The sequence below is a fragment of the Anas acuta genome, chromosome 13 (assembly GCF_963932015.1).
Source record: "Anas acuta chromosome 13, bAnaAcu1.1, whole genome shotgun sequence".
In the NCBI taxonomy this organism is placed as follows: Eukaryota; Metazoa; Chordata; class Aves; order Anseriformes; family Anatidae; genus Anas; species Anas acuta.
In genome coordinates this window covers 21,419,677-21,446,611 of record NC_088991.1, presented here as the reverse complement: position 1 = coordinate 21,446,611, position 26,935 = coordinate 21,419,677, and the positions used below count along the sequence as shown (strand labels likewise).

The 26,935-nt window shown below is 40.8% G+C and overlaps 1 protein-coding gene across 1 annotated transcript in view; it reads left to right on the top strand.

Annotated features, from left to right (window-relative positions):
• The window catches only part of MSN (moesin), a 45,716-nt gene that overhangs the window by 7,822 nt on the left and 10,959 nt on the right, over positions 1 to 26,935 (top strand). Inside the window, exon 2 of the mRNA XM_068697328.1 lies at positions 17,832 to 17,915. Within this exon, the coding sequence (XP_068553429.1) occupies positions 17,832 to 17,915 (84 nt within the window). The remainder of the gene's footprint in view (positions 1 to 17,831; positions 17,916 to 26,935) is intronic.

The following is a 26,935-nucleotide window of genomic DNA, read 5'->3' as shown; positions in this document are numbered from 1 at the left end:
CACATACCAGTATTTTTTTTTCCCCTATGGAGTTGTGGCTTTTTGTTCATAATGTGTCTAAGAATAATGAAGTGGAATTTTTTTACCCTCTGAATATGCTATTCTGGAATAGTGGATAAAAAAAATCTGATTGTTTCCTCAATATACTATGTGCCTTTTCAGGCTGGATGGACAAGAGGCTTCTGGTTGTACTTTTTTCTCTATTAAAATTCAGAACTTGTAGTTTTAAGATGGTTATCATCCCCAGGACTTGCAGGATGGTGGCAAATGGTTCTGGAGGTACCATCTAAAGAAGTAAGGCAGTTCTACTGCCAATGTATTCAAGTCATTCTACATAAAAATAGTGATACATAATCAACACAGTATGTTATAATTCACTGTCTTCTTATATGAGAATAATTCTGTTGGTCCTTTTGGTATAACAACTCCCTCAATCAATAAGCCTATTTTAGTGAATGGTTTTTATGTGAATTGTTTTTTATGCAAGTAAGCAAGAGGCGTATATTTGTCATGGTGGCTGGACTGTAAAATATTCTTTCCTGGGATTACAGGCTTTCCTTGTTACTGCAGTGTTAGTGCTTTGCTGAGAAAAAACAAGCAAGGAACCTCTCTTCATGTATTTCAAAAAATCTAGAAGTGTCTAGTGTCTCCTGAAGTGAAAAAAGTTTTTTTTTTTTTTTTGTATGAAACACTAAAGTGAACCCAAACTGATGAGATTTTGACCCAGCCACTGCAAACCTGAAAGCAGTAAGTTCTAACATTAAGTTGCTGAAGACTTGTGATTTTCTTGCAACAGCATATCATTAAAAGAAGAGCAAGTGTTGTCAGCTACAAAAAATCAGTGGATACTGATGGGCACAATGTATACCTAGGAAGTTGTGGTGATAGATGTGTATGCAGAAGTGAGTTGTAGCTCAGAAATATAGTCTTTTGCTTTATCTTGTTTCTGTAGTTCATTGCTAACATCTCAAGATGAGAAACTACTGCAAACTGCAATGTAATGTATTACACTTTGTTTAAATACTTCTTTGCACACCTAATAGAATAGAGATTTATTTCAAATGTGGGTGCATTTCACCATCATCAGCTGTAAGAACATTTCCGTGTAGTGTCTGTCCTGAATCTCTCTGTCAAAAGACAGAACGAATGAAAGGACTTTAAGCAAATATCAGAGCAATCAACTGAAGATGAGAGGCAGTACTGAACAATACTTGCTTCAGCATCATACACAGGAAATATGATGCTATATTAGTATTTGTTCTGACAAATGCTGAATGATCAAGTAAAAATCAGTCAGATGTCTGGATTGCTTCTCTTTTGCTGCTTCAGTTCTGACATTCAGTATATAAGTTTTGTTGATTTCTCTGTACTTCATTCACCTCTGCAAAGCCTCTTCTACCAGCAGGGACCAAATGCAGATGAAGTGACCAGCTACTTCTCTCATGGCTAAGCTTTGATGAAGGTGTCTTTCATTCATGTAAAATTATCATGTAAAAAAAGACTGTTTTGTGGGTGCTTCTTGGATAGAACCCTTGAAATTTGCATGAAGCATTTTGAGTTTAGGATTCATTGCAATCATAATTTGCTTCTCAGTAAGCTTATTCTCTCCCTCTTGGTGAGGGGAGGAGGAGGCAGGTGTCACATGATTTTCTTTTTGTATTTTGCTATTACATGCTGCATTACTCTGTACTTTCAAGGTTTTCCTCATCTCTCTTCAAATGACTATGTCCAAACACCTTGGTCTCAGGAAAGTCTGGTGTAAAGGACTTCTTCAGTGAAATGCTTTTATAGTATTCTAATGGCAGCTTTAGTGTGGCAGTGTTAGGAAGGATTTGAAAATAATTTGTCTGAAGGGGTTCAGAAAATTTTGTAAAACAAGCAATTTCATTGGTCTGCCATTCTATTAGAGGAGGAAGGGTTATTAGATGTGTTCATGTGGATCTATCTGTTTTCATGACAAGCCTGAGCAAGAGTAGTAGTTAGCAAGCAGCTTTACTGTTTCCAGTGATCTGAAGATGTGCAGTTTGGTGTGAGGTGTCTGCATGCAGGAATCTTGAAGGAGCTCCAGGCTTTGATCAGAGTTGAAGTACTGCCTGTAAATCCTTGCTGCTGTTCCTTGGCTTATGGGGGGGGGTGGGATAGGAATTGAAAATATAAGAAAATCAACCCTATACTGCAGGTCTGAATAGAGAGCTAAGTTCTCAAGTTGAGCTCCGAATTCCTGCAGAACACCTTGCAGAAGGTGTTCTGCAGGTTCCTTGCCTTAGGTTAGTCTAGTTAGTTCTACTGCTTACTTTCATAAGTTATACTTGCGTGAATGCTGATGGGAGCTGTGCTCAGTGTTTGGCTATTTTTCTTCCTACTGTATCTGTTTGACTGTGGAGATGGTGCACATTATCTCTGTTTGCTGAGGAGATTTGAAAGACCTGGATGTTGAAACTGTAAATCATATGAGGAAACTGCTTCTGCCCACTTGATACAAGAAGTCAGTTTCCGCCATGAGCATTGTAATGACTTATGTTATTACAGGGTAGCTCTGCAGCAACTTCTGCGGTCTTTTAGAATTATTAAAAGTTAAGCCAAGAGAGATCTTTCGAAGAAATCTGGTCCCACCCAATGCTCAGAGCAAGGCTGATTTCAAGGTTGGATCATTTTCTAAATTGGATTGGATTGTTCAGGTTCTTGAGCTGTTTGAATTGAGATGATACTTCTTTGACTTGTTCACAAGCATAGCTTGGAAAGTACTTGGATTTGCAAAATATTCTGTAGGTGACTGGGGGTTCTTAACCTTGTCTTCAGGAGTGCAAAGGCGTGGAGACAGTAAAGGAGCTAGTCATGTATAATGACAAAAATGTATCAAAAGTAACCTCTTTTAAAGGAAATACATAGTATAAGCCCAGTTACTATTGAGTATAGCTAGTTTATCTGTTCTGTTTGCTGGTACAGTTGATCCATGTGATGTCTCTGGTCATGTTCAGGCAGTAATCTAAAAACACCTTCCCGCAGGAAGGTAGTGTAGGCCAGGAGATCACATTAAACTGTCGGGACCCTGAGCAGGATAGCTTCTTAACATTGTTTATAGCATTGTTTCAGGAGATGCATCTCTGTAGCAAACTGGGAATAGTTTGTCTCAGTAGCAGTTCACTGGGAGTCTAAAGCTTTATTATTAAGTTGTAATTCAGTTTCTGTATAAAACTGTGGAGACAACAAGACTTTATTAAAACTTTACCAGATACAAATACTATTCAGGTAACTGTAACATTTTTTTTAAATAGGCTTTGATAAAACACCCTGAAACATTAAAGATGAAAATACTATGGAGAGGAAGGGGTAGTTAAGTGCTTTCTTACATTAAGAACTTTTTTTTTTTCTGCTGTTTAGTCAGGCTATCTGTGAAAGGCAACATGATGCAGAATGCTATTTATTGGTCTAAATGATGCCCTCTGCTACAGCTGTTCTTTGACTGTGGTTCCATAATGGCATCCTGTGGTGTCTGCCCAATCTATAAAATGTCAACTATCATTTGCATGTGAATCTGCATGTAGTAAAGGTGGTGTGTGATGAACTTGTACTTAAAAGGAAGACATATTGTTAATAAATCTTACTTGACCATTTGGTTTGTGAGGCATTTAGCTGTGTCTTCATGTATGTATCTAATGCAAAGTGATACCTGATACTTGATGTTAGGCATTCTCTTCAAATAATTCAGTTTTAAGCAATGCATTTCAAGATCATGTAAGTGTGAACTCCTTGATCTGGTTTATTAAAGGCTGCAATTAACTTGATTTTCTGTTTAAGAGCTTTGATGGTTTGTTGCCACTGAAGAGTTTTGCTCACATCTCTGTGGTCCTGCCTTACATTGGCTCTGATAGTTCAACTCAACAGTGAGTCAGTTCCGACTTGCTAGCACAACAGAAAGCTGGGTTAATGGCAAGTTTGCATGTGGCTGGATTAGGGGGAAATCTTGGCAAGGGGTTGTGTGAGAACCTGAGTCACTACAAAGGATCATAGAATCATCTGTGTTGGAAAAGACCTTCAGGATAATATAGTCCAACCATCAACCTGTCCTTCCAAGTCCTGTCAATAAACCATGTTCCTCGGTGCCATGTTCACACGTCTCTTAAATGCCTTCAGGGATGGGGACTTTACCATGTCCCTAGGCAGCCCATTCCAATGCTTGACCAACCTCTCTGTGAAGAATTTCTTCCTAACATCCAATCTAGACTTCCCCTGGTGTAAGTTGAGACCATTTCCTCATGTCTTATCGCTTGTTCCCTCCTCACTGCGACCTCCTTTCAGGTTGTTGTGGAGAGGGATGAGGTCTACCCTCAGGTTCTTCTCCACACTAAACAACCCCAGTTCTTTTGGTTTCTCCTCATACGTCTTGTTTTCTAGTCCCTTTACCAGCTTTATTGCTCTTCTCTGCAATAAAACAGGATAAAATAGGATTGCCTGGGGGTGAGGAACAAGAAGCGATTGTCTTCTCCAATTGTACCCAAAGAGAGTCATCTTACACTTCCACCTTCCTGTCATCTGTGCTAGTAGCAGTGTCTCTGTGTCAGGATAGTGAATGGGACCAAGGAAATGATCTTGCTGGAAAAAATAACGTAAGTTATTCTCAGCCTGATTTACTCTTTGATCCTGCTTGTTGTGTAGTCATGGTAGTGCTAATACTGGTCCAAAGAAGGCAGTGGGAGTGTGCAACATGGTGACAGGCCTTTTAGGATGATTTGTGGTGGTGGGACCACACCCAGAGTGTGCTGGCACTGCTCTCTGCAGGCTGCTGCCAGCAGCTCTACACCCACTCGAGAGTCTTCTGGGACACTGGGCTCTCTCTATCCTGGTGCTGTAGCTACTCTGCTCTATATTAGGAAAACTCAAGTGTTTGAATTAGACGGAGCTTAAAATAACAAAAGGTACTTCAGTAATCACAAGCTGGTCTTTTATAAACTATGTACAGTCCCAACAGAACTATTTAAAACCGAAAATAGGTTGGTGAAGAGGGAAGTGAATGTGGGTGGGGAAACTTACACTTAAAAAGTAGTGTAAAACTGAGCTGTTCCAGGGAAATCCTGTATTTTAGGGAACCATGACCTAAATAGATGTGAAAAGGCAGTGAGCCTACATGAGACCCTGTACTAAAAGGAAGTTGCAGGATTTGTCTAGCACACTGGATATGATAAAACTGAAAATCACAGGATGATGAAACAGCTTTACCTCACATTTGACTCTGCCTGCAGTTAAATTTGGAGGGATAGCTCATAGTCTGGGCAGTCAGATCCCACAGTAAGGCTGTGTTCTAGCTCCTAGAAATCTGGCTATTGTTCAGATATTCAGTGAGCTCTGTGAGCTGGCCAAGAACTTGAAATGCCACACCCAGGCATTGCCTTGGATGTCTGAAAAAGGCAGCCCCTGTGTGCAGCTGCCCTTCTTGTTATCAGTGAGCCTAAGTGCTGGATGACTCTTGGTTGGAGAACAGAGAAGCATGTGAAACAGTTAAGCACATTTCTGACTTGTTCATACACACATGAGAATCCTTTTGGAAGGATGAGCTCAGTCACAGCAGTGATCTCTGTGCTGTCTCCCCATGGAAAAGTCTCTTGAATGATAAGTGGAGCTTCTGAGCATGGCTTTTTTTTTTTTTTTTTTTTACTGCCCTAAATTCCAAGTTACTGCTAAAACAGTTCTTAACCACAGGTGAATTTGAAGACCTTTGCATAGGGAGTGACTTGTTTAGTCTATTAGCTCATGAACCTCAAGTACTTATGGTACATGTGATTCCTTTATACAGATCACGCTTGTACTGTTATCATCCTGTCTTGATCTTGTTTTGAGTTATTTCTAGCTGAAAGCTGCTTGTAATTTTGGCAGGTATCCACTGGATGCTAGGTTTGGAAAGCTTATTGGCTGTTTGGAAATGCATCTTGACTACTAGGCTTGCCTGTTTTAAACACTTGCACTGTCTTTGCAGCTGCTAAATGATACTGGGAAATCCCCTGCTGGAAGGGAAGAACTAGACTTAAGCAAGTTTAGGGGGGAACAAGCTGCTAAGTCTTCTTAGAAAATCTGATATGCTTCCATGGTGGTGGGGGTGGGGTAATGGAACTGTTTTGTGAGTTAAGTTACTGCAGTAACAGACAGGGCCATAACACTAGTGTATGGCATAGATTTTACTCCAGTGGTGGTGAGGGAGCGAAATACTTGTTTGTAACCTGTGATTAGGATTGTCCAGGGGGTGCATGCAATAGCTGTGAGGAATGTCACACATACCACTGCTGGCATTTCAAACATGCCCACTGCCCTGCTGACTGCCATTAAATTGAAGAGCTTTAAGGAGGGATGTGGTTAAGCTCAGACATGTGAAGCACAACTGCCAACCCCACTATTACGGTACAAAGGCTAAAACAGGCATATATGGTTTCTCCAGAGAACAGCACCTTCTAACATGCACAAAACTAATGAGTGTTAAAACAAACCACCACCACCAAAAAACAAAACAAAACAAAAAACAAACACTCCAAACAAGCGAAACAAACCCAAATCTACCTCAAAGTGTAGAATTTGAACGATGGCAACTGCATGTGGCTAGACTTTGATTTGAGTTTTCCTTCTTGATGCAAAAGTTGTGGAAGAGGGGGAAGTTTTTTTCCTCAATATTAGTTTTTCACCTCCTTCTGGATTTGACTAATGAAGTATGTTGTCTCTAGCCCAAATAGCAGATACAAAAATAGTTGTTCCAAGGCCTGACTTCAAACTAGCTCTAAAGGAATAGTGAATGGCAACATTATGGCTTGGAGCAGCTACAGGAGAGCAAAGGGAGGTGTATGAAGAATCTATTTATGAGAGAGGAAATGGCAAAAATAGAGGAATTGACCCGTTGCACAAACTTGTGAATAGGTTGTGTAATAAATGTCCTGCAAACATCTGTACTTGACTGCAAATCTGGGGATCCACCCGTGGCTTCTTTTACTGGCTTAGTGCTTTTATCTTGCAACTCCTCTTGTCAAACGGAAACTTGTTTGCACTTCAGACAGGGTTGTAGGCTATTAGCAGCCACAATGTTGAAATACCACTGGTGGGGTGTAGCTACTATCTGCCTGGTTGAAAAGGAAGGAATTATATTCAAGTAGCTTTAACTTGGAAACATTACTGACTTTGGAAGACTTGATGTGCAAGGTGCAGGGAAATTCCCTGTGTGACTTTTTTATTTTTATTTATTTTTTATTTTAAAATTTATTTATTGTTTTGAATGACTTACTTTGTAGTAATCTTCTCATGATGTAGAACTTTTTCAGGAATAAACGTTCCCTGGGAGCCCAAATCTGATCACTAGTTAAGCTGGGTAAATGATGTCCGCGGAGTTCTAAAATTCCAAGTTCTCCAACCCATTAAGAGGTGTTGATATATAGCCCTGGCTTTACATAGCCCTACATTCTAGTGCATGCTTGGTAGCACTGTAGAAAGAAACCTGGGCTTTGAAATGCTGATTATGAGAAAACAGAAAAGTTGAGGCAGAGTGGTTCAGTTAAGGTAGCCTCTAAAGAAAGGCAACTGTAATTGCCAGCCCCTTTGGATAAGGAAGAAGCTTTTCTGAGTGCCTCTTGTGAGCTCTGTGGATGTGGTTTGAAGAAGACCTGAGTTTTTGAAGAGACTGCCCTGGAGGATAAGTTTGGAACCAGTAAGTTTGGTTCTCTGCCTCTTGTGGGGTGGGGGAATGGAGGGTAAAGCCTCAGCTTATATAAGGATGCCTGAAGTAGATTCCCTGATTTAATATGAGTAACTGATCTCTTGTCTAATGGGCTTGTCCTGAAGGCAGGATCTCCTTGCATTCAACTTTTTTGCCCTGTACTCAGGACCTTATGAATATCAGGTATTGATCAGTTTCAAAGGGGGATTTCAGCAGGAAGTGAGTTGTGGCTTCTCACACTTGGTTTCAAGAACCAGAAAAGCAACAAAGTACTGCTGTGTTGCTCTGTTCTGTAGACATTAATTTTTCAACGGCAGAGTGTTACTCCTGGCTGTAGGGAAGAATTTTATTTTTCTTATCACTGGGGGATGAGCACTCCAGCTCATCTCATAATGGTAAGGATGGAAGCAATGGAAAATGGAAATAATGCAGCAGCAATACGTGTTTAAATGCTAGAATTGATGCAGTTAGATACAGCTTATTGCTGCATTTTATTGTTAAAACTTTTACATAATGGATTTGTGAGAAATTGATCATGAGAAGGAGGAAATGAAATGTAGAGTATCTTGTCCATGAACCTATCGCTATGCATTGGTACAGAAAAGATCAAAAAAAAATCTGTGCCCTGTCTCTGCTGTCTGTTGTAGCTCTGATGATGGGGGCAGTCATGGTAACTAGTTTCTTTTGCTACTGCTCTGGAGTACTGCTCAGTGTTGAAGATAGGTAGACCTTCTCCGATAAAAGGCTGTTCTGCTGAGAACCAGCAGCATGGGGCATTTACTGATAGGCCTCTTCATGTAACTCAATCTTTATTTTCAGTGCTTTATTTTCTTAAGCCTGTTACATGCAGTTCCGGTGAACAGCTTGTGTTCCTGCCTCCATAAGTCTAATAAAGAGTTATTTTTCATACAGTGATAAGTATTTTCATGAATGTGTAGCTTAGATGGCTACTTGTGGGGCCAGTAAATATAGAGGTCTAGCTCTTCAGCTAGAAAGTTCCATGGTGTGTCAAGAAAGGTCTTGAAGAGATGTTTGCCAACATGATGAACTGTTACTGGTTATAGTATGTATCTCAATCTGCTGAAAGAGCAGAATAAAGAATAGAGACAAAACTCATGCAGGTAGAACGTGTTTTGTACCATTATTATTAACTGGCCTGATTTTTTTCCACAAAGTAGACAGGTAAGGGATTAAATGTATAGTAAACATTGGTCATTAACATATAAATTCTGTGGAGTTAGACTTGCAAAGCCTCTTGGTGAGTCCAAGGTGGTTGGGAGGGGGGTAGGGATAATCCTAGAATTCTACTCTTGTGTTCAAGTGGACAAATAATTCTTGCCATTTTAATCATTGGTTCAAAAATCATCTCTTGTGGTAACAGCTAAGTAAATTAATATTTAGGACTGTGACATTACAGTTTGACAGGGTTTGTATTAGTGTAAATTGCTCAGTTTCCTTTTTTGAAAACATCATATTGTACCAGATTCTTGGTGCAGCCTCAGTCTTTTCTCATCTGATTCAAGAACAGGGATTGGCTCTTTCAACCACTGGATACAATGCTTGCTATAAATCCCGTGAGAAGACTTGGAAAGAAAATGCTGTTAGAGTGGCCCTGGAATTGGCTTATTTAGAACCCCTTTGTTAGATAAAGCAGAAATTATCTATTCTTCCAAGCTCTGTGTTGGACAGAGGACTTCTACAACTTGGAGACTAAAGCAGAAGTCTTTTAGAAGAGTGGGTAACCCATAGTGTAGCTATTATTTTATTAGCGTGTTGTAACCAGCTTTTTCCCCTGCCCCACCAGTGGTGCTAAATCCATCCAGAAAGGTGCATTTTGCTGGAAGTTACAGAGAGTGTTTTCTGCATTGTCAGTGCTCCTTCTGTGTCTCTGCTGAAGTGAGACAAATTGTCAGACATGTACTTGTGTCAGGGCATGTCTGGTTTCCTCCTGCTCAGGCTATGCCTGCTCCACCCTTTCTCAGTTCAGTTTTTGCAAGTAGACTCTTCAAAGCTGTGAACTTTCTCAATCTGCGCTGCTGTCACTGCAGCTCATTTCCTGTGGCAGCTTCATAGTCTTGCTGTTCTCAACAACTTTGTTCAGTATCTGTGTGAAAGCTGCAACTTGCTGCCCACATAGGCCATCTTGCCTCACTGGAGACCGAGGAAGGAGTGGAGGGGGGGCTGCAGCTGTCATGTGGCTTTGATGTGTGGTTCTACAGTGTTTTTTTTTGGAACTGATCTGGCTTGTTGCTGTACTTATTCATGGAGAGGGAACAGGACTCTTTGAGCCTAAATCTAGTTAGATGTATCTGTATCACTTCTCTAGCCTGGCTTGCTGGTGCTTGCACCTGTGAGAGAACAGGGTTTCACAGTCAAATGGAGCCCCAGCAGGTGCAACCTGTGCCTGCCTCCAGACTGGTCTGCGTGGAAGTGGGACTGAGCACACGGCTCACAATGCCTTCAGTGGCTTCAGAGGGTACCACAGTTACCAGTAACTTTGTGTCCTTCTGAGATGTGAGCTCATGGGGTGCCTTCTCCTAGCTTTTCCTCAGTTTACTATTCACCCAACTTTATTTTCTGTAATAATCTTGCTGCAATTCAAATGATTTGCTCTTTTATCATTTTCAGTTCAGATACTGACCTAAGTATGAGATTTTATTGAAGGGACTCAAGCACATCTACCATTTGATTTTCAAATTAAGAAATGTGTTGTTTTTTAAGTAATACATGTGTTTACATGTAACACGTGATTCTGTGATTATATCTAGGATAGAGCAGCAGCACCCTGTGTATGTTACCACAGGGCTATGCACATAAAGCCAGTGGCAATGCACTCTCCTCGAGGACTTGTGTCAGATCACATTAAGTCACTCAGCAGCAATATGCACTTTCTAGTGAGGTCTGGAGGATGCTGCCAGCTTCTCACGTTCTTGGTCTAGAGCCCAGTGATGTGTTTCATAGCACACTGCATGTATGGTCTCTTCCATCCTACAAGGATGGTGATGGTGGATAAGGTAACAGGGCAGCAAAATATCTGTTATTAAAGGTAGTAAGTGGAGCCTACAGACAACAGCTCTTGATGTCTCTGTCAGACTCAACCTGGACAGCAACTGAGCCCATTAACTGAGATCCAAATATGTAGTCCATTGTTCCTTTTGTATCTGGCTGCTTACAGGGAAGCCACTTGTTCCTCTGCAGGTGTTTTTAATTTAGTTTTACTGTAGGTGTGAACTGAATTTTTCCTCAGTAGATAACACTGTAGTGTGGAATTGGGCAAAAGAATAAGTGAAACTTTCCTGTAAGATCTGTGTAAACCTGCTATTTCTTACTGAGTCCAACTCTTACAGTTGTGCAGTAATGACAGCTATGTCTCGTTTGTATAAAGTAGTCTGAATTTTGTAATATTAAGCTAGTTTTAAACAGTGGTTTAAAGAAAGGTAGTATGCTTACAAGATCCTTAGGCATCTCAGTACCTGCAGAAAAGTGAGCCACAGTCTATAACTGACTGTCCTGGGTTGCTTCTTAGTATGCAGCAGATGCAGGAAGTTGGGATGCATTTATAATTAGTGTATCACTGAAAGGTACAGTCAACTCAAAATCTGTATGGTTTTGTTGGAAATGACATTAAAAATAGTTCTAACTGATTATTACTTCTGTGAAATGAGCTTACGTGCTGTGCTGTCAAATGTGGAAAGAGAACAGAAGATGGATGGGGAAAGGACATTTTTTTTCCCTATTACAACAATTATGGCGGCATCTTTACTTGTTGAAATGTTTTTGGATAATGATGATTGCTTGTGTCTATTTTTAGTTTTACCTGTAAATGACTAAGAGATATATGTGGAAGGAAGCTGAATTTTTTCTTTAACATCAGCTCTTTATTTTCAGAGTCTGCTCTAAAACCACTAGAAATCCCTTAAAGTGTGAATTCCTTCCAAAACAAGGCCAAGACAGAATTGGTGTCTGGGATGTTATAGCACATATTATGTACCACTTAAGTGATACTTCAGTCTCACTGGCACTGAGTACGTCAAAGGTGGGCAAGCTTCCTCCTCCATTTTATTATGGTGACTATTCAAACTGTCACAGTGGAGTGGGAATGGGGCACCTTCCTTGGCCATGTTAGGATCCCTATGGTTCTAGTCAAGTGAGTAGTGCCATTTCCCAGTTGAATGGGGAGGAAGGTGGCTGAGAGAGTGGTGAAGTGCTGGGGAGCCATCTGCAGGGTTAATTCTCAGTGGGGGCTGCAGCCTGGCAGGGCCTGGGGTGTGCCTGCTCCCTGCTGGTGTTCTGCTCCTGATGAACTTAGGGATATGAAAAGGCCCTTTAAGACTGCTGGAAGGGGGCTGGTTTAATTAAATGTAATCCCTTTAGAAATTGCAAGCACTTTCATATGACCTGAGTCCAGCCTCACCCTGACACAAAGGACCCAGGACTGTTTTCAGAAGAGTGCTGGTACTCAGAAAAGAGCCAGATGTCTGTGAGTATTGCTGGTGCTGCAGGTGGGGGTCATTACCTCTGATGCTCCTTAGAGGCAAATCAAGGTGCTATGTGGATTGGTGTGTGACTCCTGTCCTTCCAGCAGGGCACTATGCCCACAAGCATGTAAGGTGGCAGGGTCCATGTTAGGTGGCTGCAGCAGGGAGTGGAATATGAGGCCCTGAGAAGTACTTGTCACCTCAGAAAAGTTTTTTTTTTTTTTTTTTTTTTTAGATAGTGACACGATTCTAATTATACCTATGAGACTGCTGTTAGTCTTGCTGAAAGCCAAAACTGGGAAAGTTCTTAGATTTCTGGGGTACCTTGTGAGATCTTGAGTTCCTCTTGCATCTTCAGTTGAATATGATGTACTTCTTCAGTCAGAACTTGTGCGACTTGTGCATGGTGTTAGTTCCAGTATCTTTACTTGCATCAACTGTTGGTTGAACAGATGCTCTATAAGAGTTGTCTAGCCAGGAGTTTCTTCTTAACTTCTTTTCTTTGACAGTCAAATGAGTAATAAAAAAATATTTTTCCCTAGTTGTAGTTATGCCACTTTATCCAGAAATAGTCCACTTGGTGGCTTGAACCTGGAAAACAGTATCTGAAGCTTGAGGTCTCCAGACCAGTACTGTGTAACAGCCTCCTTGCATTCAGGAAATCCAGGGAGGAAAGAAGCTTTAACTCAGGGTCAGAGTTCTGTAGAGGTTGATACTCTGTTGTGCTGACTCTACCTATTGCTCTGACATTAATTTCTTAGTGCTCTGTTCCTGTCTCCGTCTGACAAACAGAATTGTCTGTTCTACCTCTTGCACTGCTTCATGCACTGTGGTGTTAGTACAAGTTAATACATCTGTTATTCAGTGTGATGGTATCAGTCCTTCCTGTTTGTTCTTTCATATACAACTACAAACTCTCATCTTAGAAGTTATAGCAGGTTATTAGTAAGGATCGTTTAGAGACCTGGAAGAGAACTGATAATCATTGCTGCTAGTTTATTGGGAATCTGAGTGGTACCACAAAAAGTGAAAAGAAAAAAGTGAAACTTGAGGATATATGGGTGGACAATGTTAATGTTTCTGAAAAGATGTTGCAAATGGGTGCATGGTACTGGTATTATGTCTGTTTCCCATAGTCTGCTAGACACCATGTGAGGAGGGTGCTGTTACAAAAGCTTTTCTCTACCAAAAAGAGCTTTGTTTGACTGCTCTTGGAGCTAAAACAGTGTGTTTTCCATGCAAGAGCTTCTGTTTGCTCAGGGGGTCTTCCTTGAGCCACTGTCCTTGGCTACAGGAAGTGCTTTAATATGCTTTGGTAGTGGCAATCTGTAGCTGTGCTTAGACTGGTAAAAACAATGGTAATTCCTCAAGTAGAGAAGAGGAAGAGTTGCTAGGTTTCTATCTCTTTCCTGTAGCCATTATGAAATGAATCAGTTAAATATGGGCTTTTTCCTTGAGTATTTTTTTTTTGTTGGTGAATGTAAAGTTGCCTGTTGAAATGCAATAGTTAAACTTTCATGTAATGTGCAAGATGGCCTTCTCTAGAAGCTTATCATACAATATAACTAGCTGTTTGTATACAAAATACTTTTTTATATTATAATGGAAAAACAAAAGCCTATTCATAGGCCACCCGCCACGGTAAAACTTCTAGTTTAAGATCTAAGCAGACCTTGAGGGTTGCAGACACTTGGATGCATCACTGAGTGCATTATATATGCTAAGATGATAAAACTTCAGTTAGTTTAAATAGAGCTTCGGTATAACTTACTGCATAGGATAGCATTCTTGGTAAATTGGTTGTTGATGAAATTCAGTAAGTTCTCTAAAAATACATCCTGAAAATTGAAAGCTTAAGAAAAGAGTTTACTAACTGTCAGTTCTGGAAAAAGGAATGGGAATGAGTGCTGCCACTCTGGTGCTTGTAATCTGATCAGTTGTGGGTAGTGTCTTTTTGTCACAGTTTTCTCCTGTTGCTAGCATCAAAGAAGTATGTGTCTTGCTTGTCTGGGATGACGGAGCTAGAGCTGTGTATGCTCAGCAGTCCAAGGTGATTATCTTACTGAGCAGCATTTTATTCTGTTTGCAGCCAGAACAGTAAATGCACTGATGGTTATGCGTGCCCTCAGATGAAGGTGTTGATGAGGAATCAGACTCTTATAGTCTTGTTCAGTCTCCATGTCTGACTGTGTTCTAGAGTATTCTAGTATTTTTAGTGGTCTTGATACATTCACCCCTGGGAAAAGCAATTAAGTTTTTCAGGCATGTCTTTATGGGGCAAAGTTTGAGCACCTGTAGACAAAAGGGTCATTGCAGTGTCTTAATTCAGGCCTAGTGGTTAACCATTTCTGCACTGTTACTTGGAAGACACTTTTTTTTTTCTGGGAACAGAGCTGTTATATATACACTACAGTTATTTCTCAAGGGGAGATGCATCTACGTTTATTGTTTCGTAGATGCTAGGATATTTATTCTAATAAAACCTCATTAAATGGTTTAGAAATAAAAGTATAAAACCTTAATGCTAGTGAATTTTGAGGCTATTCTTGTTTAGAGTAAGCACTGATGTTAAATTAGTGTTTTAAAAGCACTTTGGCAGGGTAACTCAAGGAACAGGACAAACAGATGAGTCTAAACTATAATGGGACTGGCTTATGCTGGCTTTCTTCTGCTATAGCACTTTGTTACACAAGGGGTATGCAACATCTGTGTTGGGCAGTACGCAGCTGTGCGTGCCTCAGTGTGATGGTTTAACTGAAACTAGTATTTCAGATGATTGAGGAGAATGAAGGCAAGCATGCAGTGCCTGGCATTTACTTGTCAGGCAGAGGTTACAGCAATCTATAGATCTCTGGTAGTTTCTGTCTGAGCTGCAGACAGAACCCATTAAAGGAACAGTGGAACTGCCCAAAAGTAGAGTGATCTCTGGGTATCTTTCAGAACAAAACCTCTGTGTTTTTTCAGGCTTTTATACATACTGGAAGAACCAATTTGTATTTCTGTACCAGTACTTAGGCTCTTGAAATGAGGAAAAAAAAAAAAAAAAACAAACACCCCGGTAAAGCTGCATCTGCTCTGAATGAACTTCTTATCTGCTAACTGGGAATGCAGATCACTGCCTGCCGCTGCCTGTAATGGTGGAAACCTCACTTTGTTTTTTCAGTTCACCACTGGCTTAAAAATTCCGTTTGGTAGCATACATATGTGTGTTCTTTTTCTTTCTTCCCCCACATCAATGAGGCTTAACAAAGCTCAAATTTACAGCAGCATTTCAGCCCTGTATTAAATGTCCGTGGTACATCCCAGGACTCGCTTCAAAGCGCCACCACCCTGGTCTTTAACAGCAGTCTGCTATTTAATGTGTTAAAACTTTGTTCAGATCAGGGAAGCTAACGTTACTGGGGTGTGGTTCTTTTAAAAAAAAAAAAAAAGGCTCTTTCCTGTGGTATCTTAGCTCATGCTGTCTTCTAAAATAGCATAGCCTGAAACTGGAAGTGTGTACCCCATTCAAGACTGTACTGCTCCTACACCTTAGATTGCTACTCATCTCGAGCACAGAAGGCTTCTACTAAGCAAAAATGTACATTTCAAATTACTGAACTTACTAACTGAAGGATGATAACTGGTCAGGGAGCTTAACTACATTTAAGTGAATGACAATGAAGGTATCTATAGGTCTGTATTTTACTGTGCTAACAAAGATCTGAATCTTACAAATAATTCTGCAAGAATTATGCAGTTCTGTGATGATGCTTACTGAAGCAGCTCTACTTTAAAATTTGTGATGAAGAGCTTTAAAGTTATTCAGGCACTAGTTGCAAAGAGCTGCCACAAATGTTTGTTTTCTGGTGCTTCCGCTGTGCTCAGATACTTTAACCTTCAATCACTTATACAGATGTTATCAGCCAAGATAGCTACTGTTGTTTTGTTTGTTTTTTAATCCCATAAACACTGGAGCAAAAAGACCATTTCTTTTCATGGTAGCTGATACATTAGTGGTGTAGGTGAACAGGAGCGACTTTAAAGCAACATTCTTGCTTAATGAGTAGTTTAACTAACCCCTCTTAGCCGTGGCTTATGGACATCTTTACTCTTGCTGCTGGTATGTGGCCTAGGCAAGACAGTCTTAGAAGCCAGCACTCCTTCTGGTTCAAAAGACTGCTTCCAATTATAACTAGAAAAGATGGTTTGGGGGTTTGCAGCCCTGCTAGCAAGCAGTTGAATTTGTGGTTCACTGAAGCACTGTGAAACTAACGAATTGTCAACCATCTAGAATCTGGGGAGAATGATTTTTGCTACGAGTCCAGAGGAGGGCTACAAAGATAATTGGGGGCTGGAGCATCTCTCCTATGAAGAAAGGATGAGAAAGCTGGGCATGTTCAGCCTGGAAAAGGTTCCAGGGAGACCTTATTGTGGCCTTTCAATACTTTGACTTTTACTTTTCAATACAAGCTACCAACCTTTTTCTCTTTCCTTACTACTTCTAAGGGATGGTTGTTTTGCAGTTTGACTTCTTTTGTGTCAAAAGGTTCAGAAATTTCAAAATCAATTTATTCCTATTGTGCTTGTTGATGATCTTTGCTACAGCAATGTCTAAATAGTTTTCCTTGTGCACAGCTGCTCTTAATGACTTCAGCTTTGCTGTGCTACCTTTAACTTCTTATAGCAGATACTGAGAGTTTGAGCTGAACTTAAAACAAGAAAACTCCATGGTTCATCACCAAGGGTTATCAAGTACCAAGTAGTGGCATGACTAGTCCCAAGTAGGTTCAAGAAGGCTTTTGGGAAATGTCAAAATGTGTTTGGATGTGGTGGTCTCTTTAAGCCTAAGATTAAGCTTAAGATTTAAACCTAACTAGTGCAGATTCATGATTTCACTTTTTTTTTTTTTTTGGTGTAGGCATCTACAGCTATGAAATTTGACTGTGTAACAAGTGACAACATAACCATTTCCTCACTGTTTAGAGATCTTTCACCTCCCTGAAAGAACTGGGTGGTAGTAGGCAATTACATAGCGATCCTTCTACTTCTTTGTGAAGTGCCTGCACATATTAATGTGTGTGTTAGTTCAGTATTCATCCTTTTTGCCTCAGCACATGAAGTCATCCTTGCATCCTGTCTGCTTTGTACCACTAGTCCTTTGAGTATACCAGGGGTTGTGCTTTATAATCTCTTAAAATCTCCAGGGAGACTAGAACAATATTGTTCTGTACTCACTCATCTTCTGCAGCAGTCTGAGTTGTTAATGCATCTGGGGACTTCCTTGACATTCATCCTTCACATGGAAGAAGTTGAATGTCTGTTTGCGTATAACTGGGATGTCTGTTTTAGTGAAAGATATCAGGGTGTTGTTCTAAACTCAGAAATACAACTAAATAAGCTGTAAATAATTGTCTCATGTATAAGTATGTAGATGGGAATATAAATTGGAACAGATAGGATAAACTTTTACACTAGAAGACAGGAAGGTTACATTTTGTGAGTGAACTGAAGTGATGGGGTTTGGGAACACTGTACTGGCAGTACAGATGACTTTATAATCACTGGCAGTGGAATTCATGGAGGCTTGGGAGCAGGTCCCTGGCTGGAGGCAAATGATGTTGTTCATTATTATGTGTAGTGTCAGTTGAAGCATCTATTGTAATGATGTCTCTTCTGTTTTCCAGATCAGTGTGCGTGTTACCACCATGGATGCTGAGCTGGAGTTTGCCATCCAGCCCAACACTACAGGAAAGCAACTCTTTGATCAGGTAAGTGATGGAGCTGCAGAAGATCTAAAGTTGATATTGGTGCTGTGATTCTGTTAAGGCAACAGCAAGCAATTTCTTAAGGGCTTCAAAGATTAAATGACAGTGTGTGGATCCATTCTGAGAGAAATTAGCAAAATAAGAAATGGCACACTTCTCAAAACTACATCTTTTTTTAGCTTTAGAAATGTGTTAAAAGCTATTCTTGCCTTTAACAAACTGAATTGGTGCTATAGCTCATAATATGGGTTGGATAGATGTCTGCAGTCATAACTCATAAAATCGGTCTTTTGGGGGAGCTAGTAAGCTATTGTTGGTTGGCTTACTTGCAACTGTTGTGTAATTGACTTCAAATAATAGGTGTTCTGTAGAACAGGAGAGCTTTAGCTGGTGTTTCAAACACTGCTGCAACTCTTAAGTGCAAGTGATATTCTATGCTCTCATCAGGGCCTGAGGGAGATTTTAAGATAAGTTATGTACTGTATTGTATTAGGCCATCTTTAGGTGTTTTAGCCGCCTTCTTCATTCACTGACTAGGCATATTTCCTCCTACTTTGACCCAAACTGAAGCAGGGAGTCAAGTGCACTCCAAATTAGGAGCAGCTGAAGACAGATTTTTATCAATTGCAGCTGTTGAAACTTTCACAGGCTCCACTATGTGTATCTGCTGTAATCCCAAAGGCTCTATCTGGGCAACTGCCCTGTCAGTCAAAGCATCTGCTACTACGAAATGATATATTCTTGTCTCATAGACAGTGGAGGCTTTGTCAGAACTCTGAGGAAGAAATCAAGCATTTCCGATCTGGAGAATAATCTGAGCTGTAAGTTTATAGCTTAAAGAAATGTCATTAATCTAAGATTCATCATACAAGATGAAGGAGCTGCCAGACCAGATATGTCAGATACGTATGCGGTTCAGAGCTCTACACTGAGCCTATCTTAATGAAGGGAGGTACTTAAGGCCTGACCCACCCATAGAGGTCAGCTGTCTCATATGGGGCCAGCAAACCAAATTTAATTTTTTAGATGCTTAACAACAAACTACTACTTTCTCTCATACTCATCTGGATGATTTAACACTAGATATTGTATTGCTGTCTGTAACACAGCCCTGAAATGGCGTGTGTGTATGTGGAATAGAGAGATTGTAGGGGTTAGTGAAGAGCACCCTTTCATGATGGGAAAGGCAAAAAATGCTTTCAGGAAAGTTCTGTGCTGCAAAGTGGTTTCTCATGTCTGCATGTTACTACATAGTAGGCCCTGTGTATTTTAGCCCTTTGTGGTCTCAAGTCTGACAGTTTTTGTTCAATGGAAGTGAGTGCTGGATTCCATCCAGAATATATGTGTGCAACGTGGAGCTCCACAACAGTTAGTTTATGGAACCATATTCTGATAAAGCTGACATGACGTACTTCAAAGTTCATCGAAGGGTGAACTGTTTTCCTTTAGAGAGTATGTTCCTCAGCTGAATGCTTTCTATGATTATTTTTCATTAAATAATTTCTGATCTTTTCTAGATAAAGCATTATGTGCTAAGAAGTATTACTACTGAAATCAGTAGTACTTTTTAATCTATACATGAACTTCTCAGTCAGCTCTAGACCATCTTCAGTTTCTGCCTCATTTGACATAGAGTACAAACTAAAATTGTGGTGTCAAACTTGGACTTCAGCAACTTGTCTGTTTTTGAGAGGCATCTAATTGTGTTTCCCATATGGAAATTTTTTATGTCTTAGTAATTGATTTCACTCCTTCATGTCATGTTCTGGAACAGCTGTACATTTTTTGTGCAATGTGTTTCACACAGCACCTGTCTAAACAGAAGTCTTATTGTGTTTTTTTTTCTAACATAAACCCTCAGTGAAGGGAGAAAATAAATGCTGCTGCAAAACTAAGTTTTGAAGTTGCTGATGTAGATGAGACTGTTTACTTTTTCTAACTTGGGTTGTAGATAGAGTTGGAAGAAGAAATACTATGGGAGGAAAAAACTTTCAGAAGCTAGCTGTTAAAAAAAAAATTGCTATATTTAAAGGATCTGGTGTACACTGTCACTTTATACTATCCATACATCAAAGACTTGGTGGATGGGTGCTATAGTCATAAGAATTATTTTTTAATTTTTTTTTAATAGTTCAGTATATATCTTGGCATATATGCTTTGTAGAGGCAGTGCTTCTGGTTTCTGATAGGACTGATTCTGAAATGAATGTTTTAGAGCCTTACCATTGGCACATGTCCAGGCATTGACTCAGTGGTTAGTCAAAGACCTAACATAACAGTGCAGATGATAGAAAGACTAACCCTCTGCCATGGCTTGGGAATGTTCTGAGCAGTAACGTGGGGAGTTGGCAGAAGATGTGGGGATCACAGAATCACAGAATTGTCTAGGTTGGAAGAGACCTCAAGATCATCGAGTCCAACCTATGACCTAACACTAACAGTCCCCACTAAACCATATCCCTAAGCTCTACATCTAAACGTCTTTTGAAGACTTCCAGGGATGGTGACTCCACCACCTCCCTGGGCAGCCCGTTCCAATGCCTCACAACCCTTTCAGTAAAGAAATTCTTCCTAACATCTAACCTAAAACTCCCCTGGCGTAACTTTAGCCCATTCCCCCTCGTCCTGTCACCAGGCACGTGGGAGAACAGGCCAACCCCCACCTCGCTACAGCCTCCTTTAATGTACTTATACAGAGCAATAAGGTCACCCCTGAGCCTCCTCTTCTCTAGGCTGAACAAGCCCAGCTCCTTCAGCCGCTCCTCGTAGGACTTGCTCTCCAGGCCCCTCACCAGCTTCGTCGCCCTAAGATGCTGAATGTCTTTCACCTCTAGCACAAATACAGAATTTTGGAGGCTATTTTTATGTGAGTGGTCAGGGAACCTAATCCCATATTCTCTTGTGCCCTGCAATCTAATGATTTACTCTTTTACTATTAAGGAAGGTAATTGCAAAGGAAGTAGGTATTCAACTCCTTAAACAATGAGGAAACATTTCATGCTGGTCTCAAAATGCAAATATGCAACAGACAATTGTCTGTCCATCTTTTATTTATTTAATAATCAAGGCTCATATTTATTGCAAAAGAGACTATCCATAATCAGACCTGTGCATAAAGGGGGCTGAAAATACTGGGGATGGGGGGAGCAAGTATTTGTATTAGGGACAAGCTCAAACATATTCTTGATCTGTGCATAAAGAGCTAACTGTATATCAAAACAAGAGAGTGTATAGTGACCTGACAGTGCATAGCTTGACTTACTCCCTTTAATACAGGGAAAAAAAGAGAGCTTTGAACGTATTGGACTATTATACTATGGAATTTACTGATCAGTATGTGAGGAATCTCTTGCTGAGTGTAAAGCAATGAAATGGTCATAAATCATGAGGAGCCTCTAGTATTCTTTTATCTAGCAGAAGTCATCTGGAGGCAGATGCATGAGTCGGGAGTGCTACTCTCAGTGATGCAAATACTTCTGTCCACTATACCAGAACACTTCATATATTGCAACCAAATCATCTCATCTGATGACTGATTCTCAAAAACTAATGCCTGTTCACCTCACTCTTAAGAGAACTTAAAGTGAGATTTTTTGTAGTCTAGCCACTTTTGCCTTGCTCTCTTAATTTTTTTAACTGTCGACAGGCATGTATTCAATATTTGAAATAGCTGAGCTGCTTGTGTAGATTAATTCTTGTAAAGGACTAGTCCAGAGCTGTTCTTCATGCTGACACTACTAGTAGGGACTAAGCAATGACTATCTGACTAATAATCTTTTTGCTCTATCTGGCTTCCATCCTGAGGTGTTCATGGGTCCCGTACTGGGATGTGTAAGAACAAAGTTATAGCTGAATTCAATTTAGCGTGTGTTAAGTTTAAATAAATTTAAATAATGTGCAGTTCAACTTTGGACTGTTTGTTCATTATTTCTTAACACGTCTTTTATTTTTCTATGGACAATTCTATCCCTTCCTTTTTAGGAAATACCTAAAAGATATTTCAACTATATTTTGTAGCTCCCTTAAAATATCATGCACTCCTTATGGTGTTAAACTAGTGTTTTTGCATGAATCTGGTTCTGAAAAAACGTCTGCCTTCATGAGGGCTTTTTTGAGGGTAGGGATTTTCTCTACAAAGCAAGTTTATGCTTTTGCTGTTGCAGCATATTGACCTTGTGGTGTGAAACCTGATTTTGACTCTTTCACAGAAGAATTTTTAGAGATCCTGAATGTTTTTGCCCCCGAGTGCCCTTTCAATTTGAATGCATGGTCAATTCTGAATTAAGCAAAAAGGAAGCTACTAAATTTTACCAAGGTTTCTGGCCACACAACTGTCTTAGTGCATGCTGCTGGCTTTGTTCAGTAATGTTTAGAGAGTATTTGTTTCCACTCATTGTGTCTAAAGGTAGAGTAAATATATTCATTATCCAAGATGTAGTTCTGTCCTATTCCGAATGGGATTCAAAGGATTTTTGGAAAAGCTTATGTCTATGTAGCTTCATGAGCAAGAACAATTTGAGTTTAAAGTTCCATAGTATTAGTAGGTAAATGGGCTTGAGGTAGGAAAGGTCCTGTCTTCCTCTATCATGCCTGATTAAGTTCCACGATGAAGTTTTGTAGTGTTGTCATCTTCTGCCCCAAGGTACCTGACTAGAAATATCCTTATGAGCTGACATATGGTGTAATAACATAATGATTTATACTAGAGGTCTTCCTACATCATCCCATCCCCTAGGATTGTAATTGTATAGCATTATCTTAAATAGTTTACACGGACAAAACCTGTATTAATTGAGACAGGAAGATTATGCAAACCTACCTTTAGCATCTTTGCTTACATGCCTCTTAGCATCAGATACTGGATTCTAGTGCTTGCCAACTCACCAGGAAAAACAGTTCTGCCAAGGTTAAGTATAGGCTATGGCTGTTGGGAGGGCTGCTTACCCCTCATGCAGTGAATCACTGGTTACTTCATGGGCAGCTTGGAATATCGCTTTCCTGGGATGCAGGGTACAGGTACTGCAGCAGTGATAGCTGCTTGTTTTCCTTCTTTGACCCTGTTCTTTATCAGATTGAAGTGTAGTTAGATTGGAGGCTAGTGTGTAAAACAAAGCATTGCTTTGCTTTGTATGTCTCCTATACATACACTGTCAGATTTTTTTTCGGGTTGTCATTTGGGAACACAGGAATTGGACTTGATTATCATTGTGGGTCCCTTCCAGCTTGGATATTCTATGAAAAAATAACTTTTTGTGTGTGTATGTGGTAGAACTGCTTAACTACTTATTGCTTTGCAGTTGTGTCCCTCCAGTTTCAATTCCCTCTGAAACTTTGTTTTTGGGGAGGGGATAAACTGATTCTAGCAGATGTTTTCTGTCACTGAGGCAGGGGGACTAGCCTATGCCTTGGGCAGGGAGAGGTAACAGTAATTCACTGGCCCAAGTGCTTCACAGCTGGCTGGCTGGAAAGTTTTTTCACAGAAATGCCCTGGTTTAATGGACACTGACTTTACAAGTTCCTCAGAATGCCTGCATAAAAACTGTAGTCACAAAACCTTTTTCTGTTTTGAGCACTTCTGTGGTATGAAAACATACTCCTTCTTCCGTGTACCCAGTTGCTTCTATAAGGCAGCTTCTCAAATGCTTTGATTCTGATCACTTCTGACCTTGGATCATGTTAGTTTCTTGTTCTTTCCCACTTTAGAGCCTCTTACTTCTAGTCTTTTGTAGAAGCGTCTTAGCTGTCTGCCGTACTAGATCTATTGGGTGGTAAGTACAATAGATAGGTGAGGATCTACTTATTTGATAGGCCTTGCATCGGGCTTTATTTTTTAACGATGAGTTGTGGTTACTAAACTACTTAGTCAGTGCTTCCTTCTCCAACCTACAATGAACTCCACTTCCCTGACTTCAGATTTGCTCCTTGATGACATGCTTTGTGCTCTCTGAGCCTGTAGCTGACCATGTAAACTTCAGTCCTTCCAATACTATCTTCTGGATATTGTGAAGTCCAAGAGATAGTGGCTTCAGCATTAAGACGGTTATGTTATCTGATGATCAAAGTTCTTGAGGCATGGTAATCTTGCATGGGCAATTGGGATGTAGGAAGGCTAGGAAAAGAACCAGCATGGTGACAGTAACACGAACTGAATGATTTGGGATTCTTGGAATTAATCTCTGGGATTATTTTTGGCATTAATCTCTGCAGGCTTCATCTGTGCCCATAGCCAGACTGAAGACACATGATGAAGCAACTTGAGTCTTCTTGAGAGACATGATTCGAATCTCAGTGCAATCTACCTGTGGGCTACATATATGTTCATAAACCATTCCAAATTGGCCTTGTTTACTAGCCTGAACAGAATAACTATGGCATATTAAGCTGCAGGTGTGGCAGCAGGTCAGAGCTACTCCAGCAATACTGTTTGCTAGCACCTTACTCTTAGAAATACTTGACATGCCTGTCAAGACCTGCTTCATCTTCAGGCAGGACAACAGGTAAGATTCAAGTCTGATTTATGTGCTGTGGAATAGTCCAGGATGCTTTGGCCTTCGGAGCAGGAACTTGTTCTGAGTGGAACATCTTTCTGCTTGAATGCTTTGCTATCTTTGTGTAGACATTGCTTTCATGCAAGATCCCCACTTGTTTGCAAGTACGGTGGTATATTTCCTGGGGCTGAGAAAAAGGGCAATCTCCAATAATCATCTTGATGCTAAAATCTACATTTAGGAGACCTGCCTATTATGGCCCTCCTGCTGCTGTGGGACACCTCTTAATGGCAAGATCTGTAGCTGGGAGGAAGGTTAGTGTTTGGTGAGGGGAAGTTCAGGAGCCATGCAGGCCTGGAAAAAGTAGAGTAAGGAGAAATGAGAGAAAAGGCTGTCGGGAAGACCTTGAGACTCTACTCTGAACATATGTAAGGAATGGTACTATGTGCTTAGGTTGTCTCTAGAAATACACCACCTACCCTAAGGCAGAGAGACAAATTTGCTCACAAAGTGGCCTTTAAGCTAAAGGTGTTTGAAGAGCCTTGTTATGGCTGGTCAAGGTTTTGTGCAACAGCTGGATTTTAAGTCTGCCTGTAATCTGTTGCCAACTGTATATTAAACCTCGTACTGCGTGCTAAACAAGACACTGGGACTGACTTAATATTTTCTGTGGCACAAAGAAAAGATGTCACTGTCCAGCCAAGAGAGTAAACTCTGGTATTTAAGCATAGTGGTCTATGCGTTAAACAGTACTCTGTATTCTCTTGTTCTGTGCACCAGCCCTTTTCCAGCCCTAGCTACTGCCAATAGCTGTTTGTTTTTTGGAATATTTCACGGTTCATCAGGGCTCTAAATGCTGTACACCCCCAAACAAAATTGAGCTGCTAACTGCTGTCTTTTTTTTTCCTTCTCCCCACTTGACAGAGACTACCATCATGTGTCTCTACTTTCAGGATGAAGGCTAAATGGGCCAGATTTATGCTCAAGCTAAGAAGCCACAACATGCCTTGCTTTACAAACTCACATAATTCGTAGAGCAGGAATTGCACTGCATTTTACTTTGATTCAATAGCAATCTGGGGGTGTGATGTTGTGTGCTGTGCTCTTCCCGCCCCGTCCGGGCCATTGTTATCACCGCTATTGCTCTGCAGACTTCTGCTATGGAATAAAAGCCCCTTTGTGCGGGGCCGCAGTGCGATGCCATTCAATTCCTTGCTGGCAGTTCAGCTTGTTGAATTCCCAGGCTTAAGCTGCTGACAAATGAAAATGAGGCAAGCAGACACATGCAGCAGTGGGGGGCGAGCCTCCATCCCATTCAAATGTTAATGTTGCCGAGAACAGAGCTTTTCTTAGGCTCTAGGACAGCCCTTCTTCCTCTCCTACCATGTACTTTCAATACATACAGCAAGGTCTAATGCTGTTCTGAAAGCCTCCTTAGCTGTGGGCATCCTACTTTGTGATATGTGCAAGTGAAGGCCCACAAATCCCTGTTTACTCTGGGCTTAATGCCAAATCTCCATATTCAAGCAAGGACAGGCTGAATAATTTAATGGACTTCAATGGAATGATGTATATACACTACATGGCCTTGTGTAAGTTTTGCATGTGCTACTAATAGCACGCCTCTGCTGAAAACTGCCCCCTCTTTTTTTTTTTTTTTTTTTGTGCCCTACTGCTGCTTCTGTAAAGCCAGAAGAAATGTCTGATCCAAGCCCTAAGTAATCTAACTAGTTAGTAATGTGTTTGCAGGGAACCTGTGACCTTAATGTTGTATATCAACAAATCTGGAGACCACATTAGAAGGAAATAGAGTGCATCCTTAGGAATCAGAATCAGCGTGGAATCAACTTAAAAGAAAGTAGGGGGTTGGGGAGAGATCATATAGAACATGGGACAATGCAGTGCTAAATCTACCTCAGCTATTTGTCAAATCATTGCACTCTGAAGGAGGGAAGCTGTGAGGGAGCACAAGGGGTGAGAGCTGTGTTAAAAGCAGTTCTCCAGGTACAGTGTAGACCTAAAGCCAACTGTCTTCTTCTTCCTCCATTGTCTAGCATTGGAGGTTACAGGTAAGTGCCTCGTTCACAGGTATAAGAACAACTGGGGAGGGGAGGTCAGGAAGGATGTAGATGAACTTCAGTTTCTAGATTTAGAATCATAGAATATCCTGAGTCGGAATGGACCCACAAAGATCATCGAGTCCAACTCCTGGCACCACAGGTCTGCCCAAAAATTCAGACCATGTGACCAAGTGCACAGTCCAAACACTTCTTAAACTCCGACAGGCTTGGTGCAGTGACTGCTTCCCTGGGGAGCCTGTTCCAGTGTGCAACAACCCTCTCGGTGGAGAACCTCTTCCTGATGTCCAGCCTGAACCTCCCTTGACTTGCTGAACCCCATGGCAGGCGGGTCCCAGACTTGACAGAGTACAAAGTGGTGGCCCCATGCTAGTGAACAGGCTCTGCCAAGAAACTTCCCCCCTCCTTTATACCAGCATAATACTGCAGTAGTCTTGCCCCCACTCCCTCCCCCCCC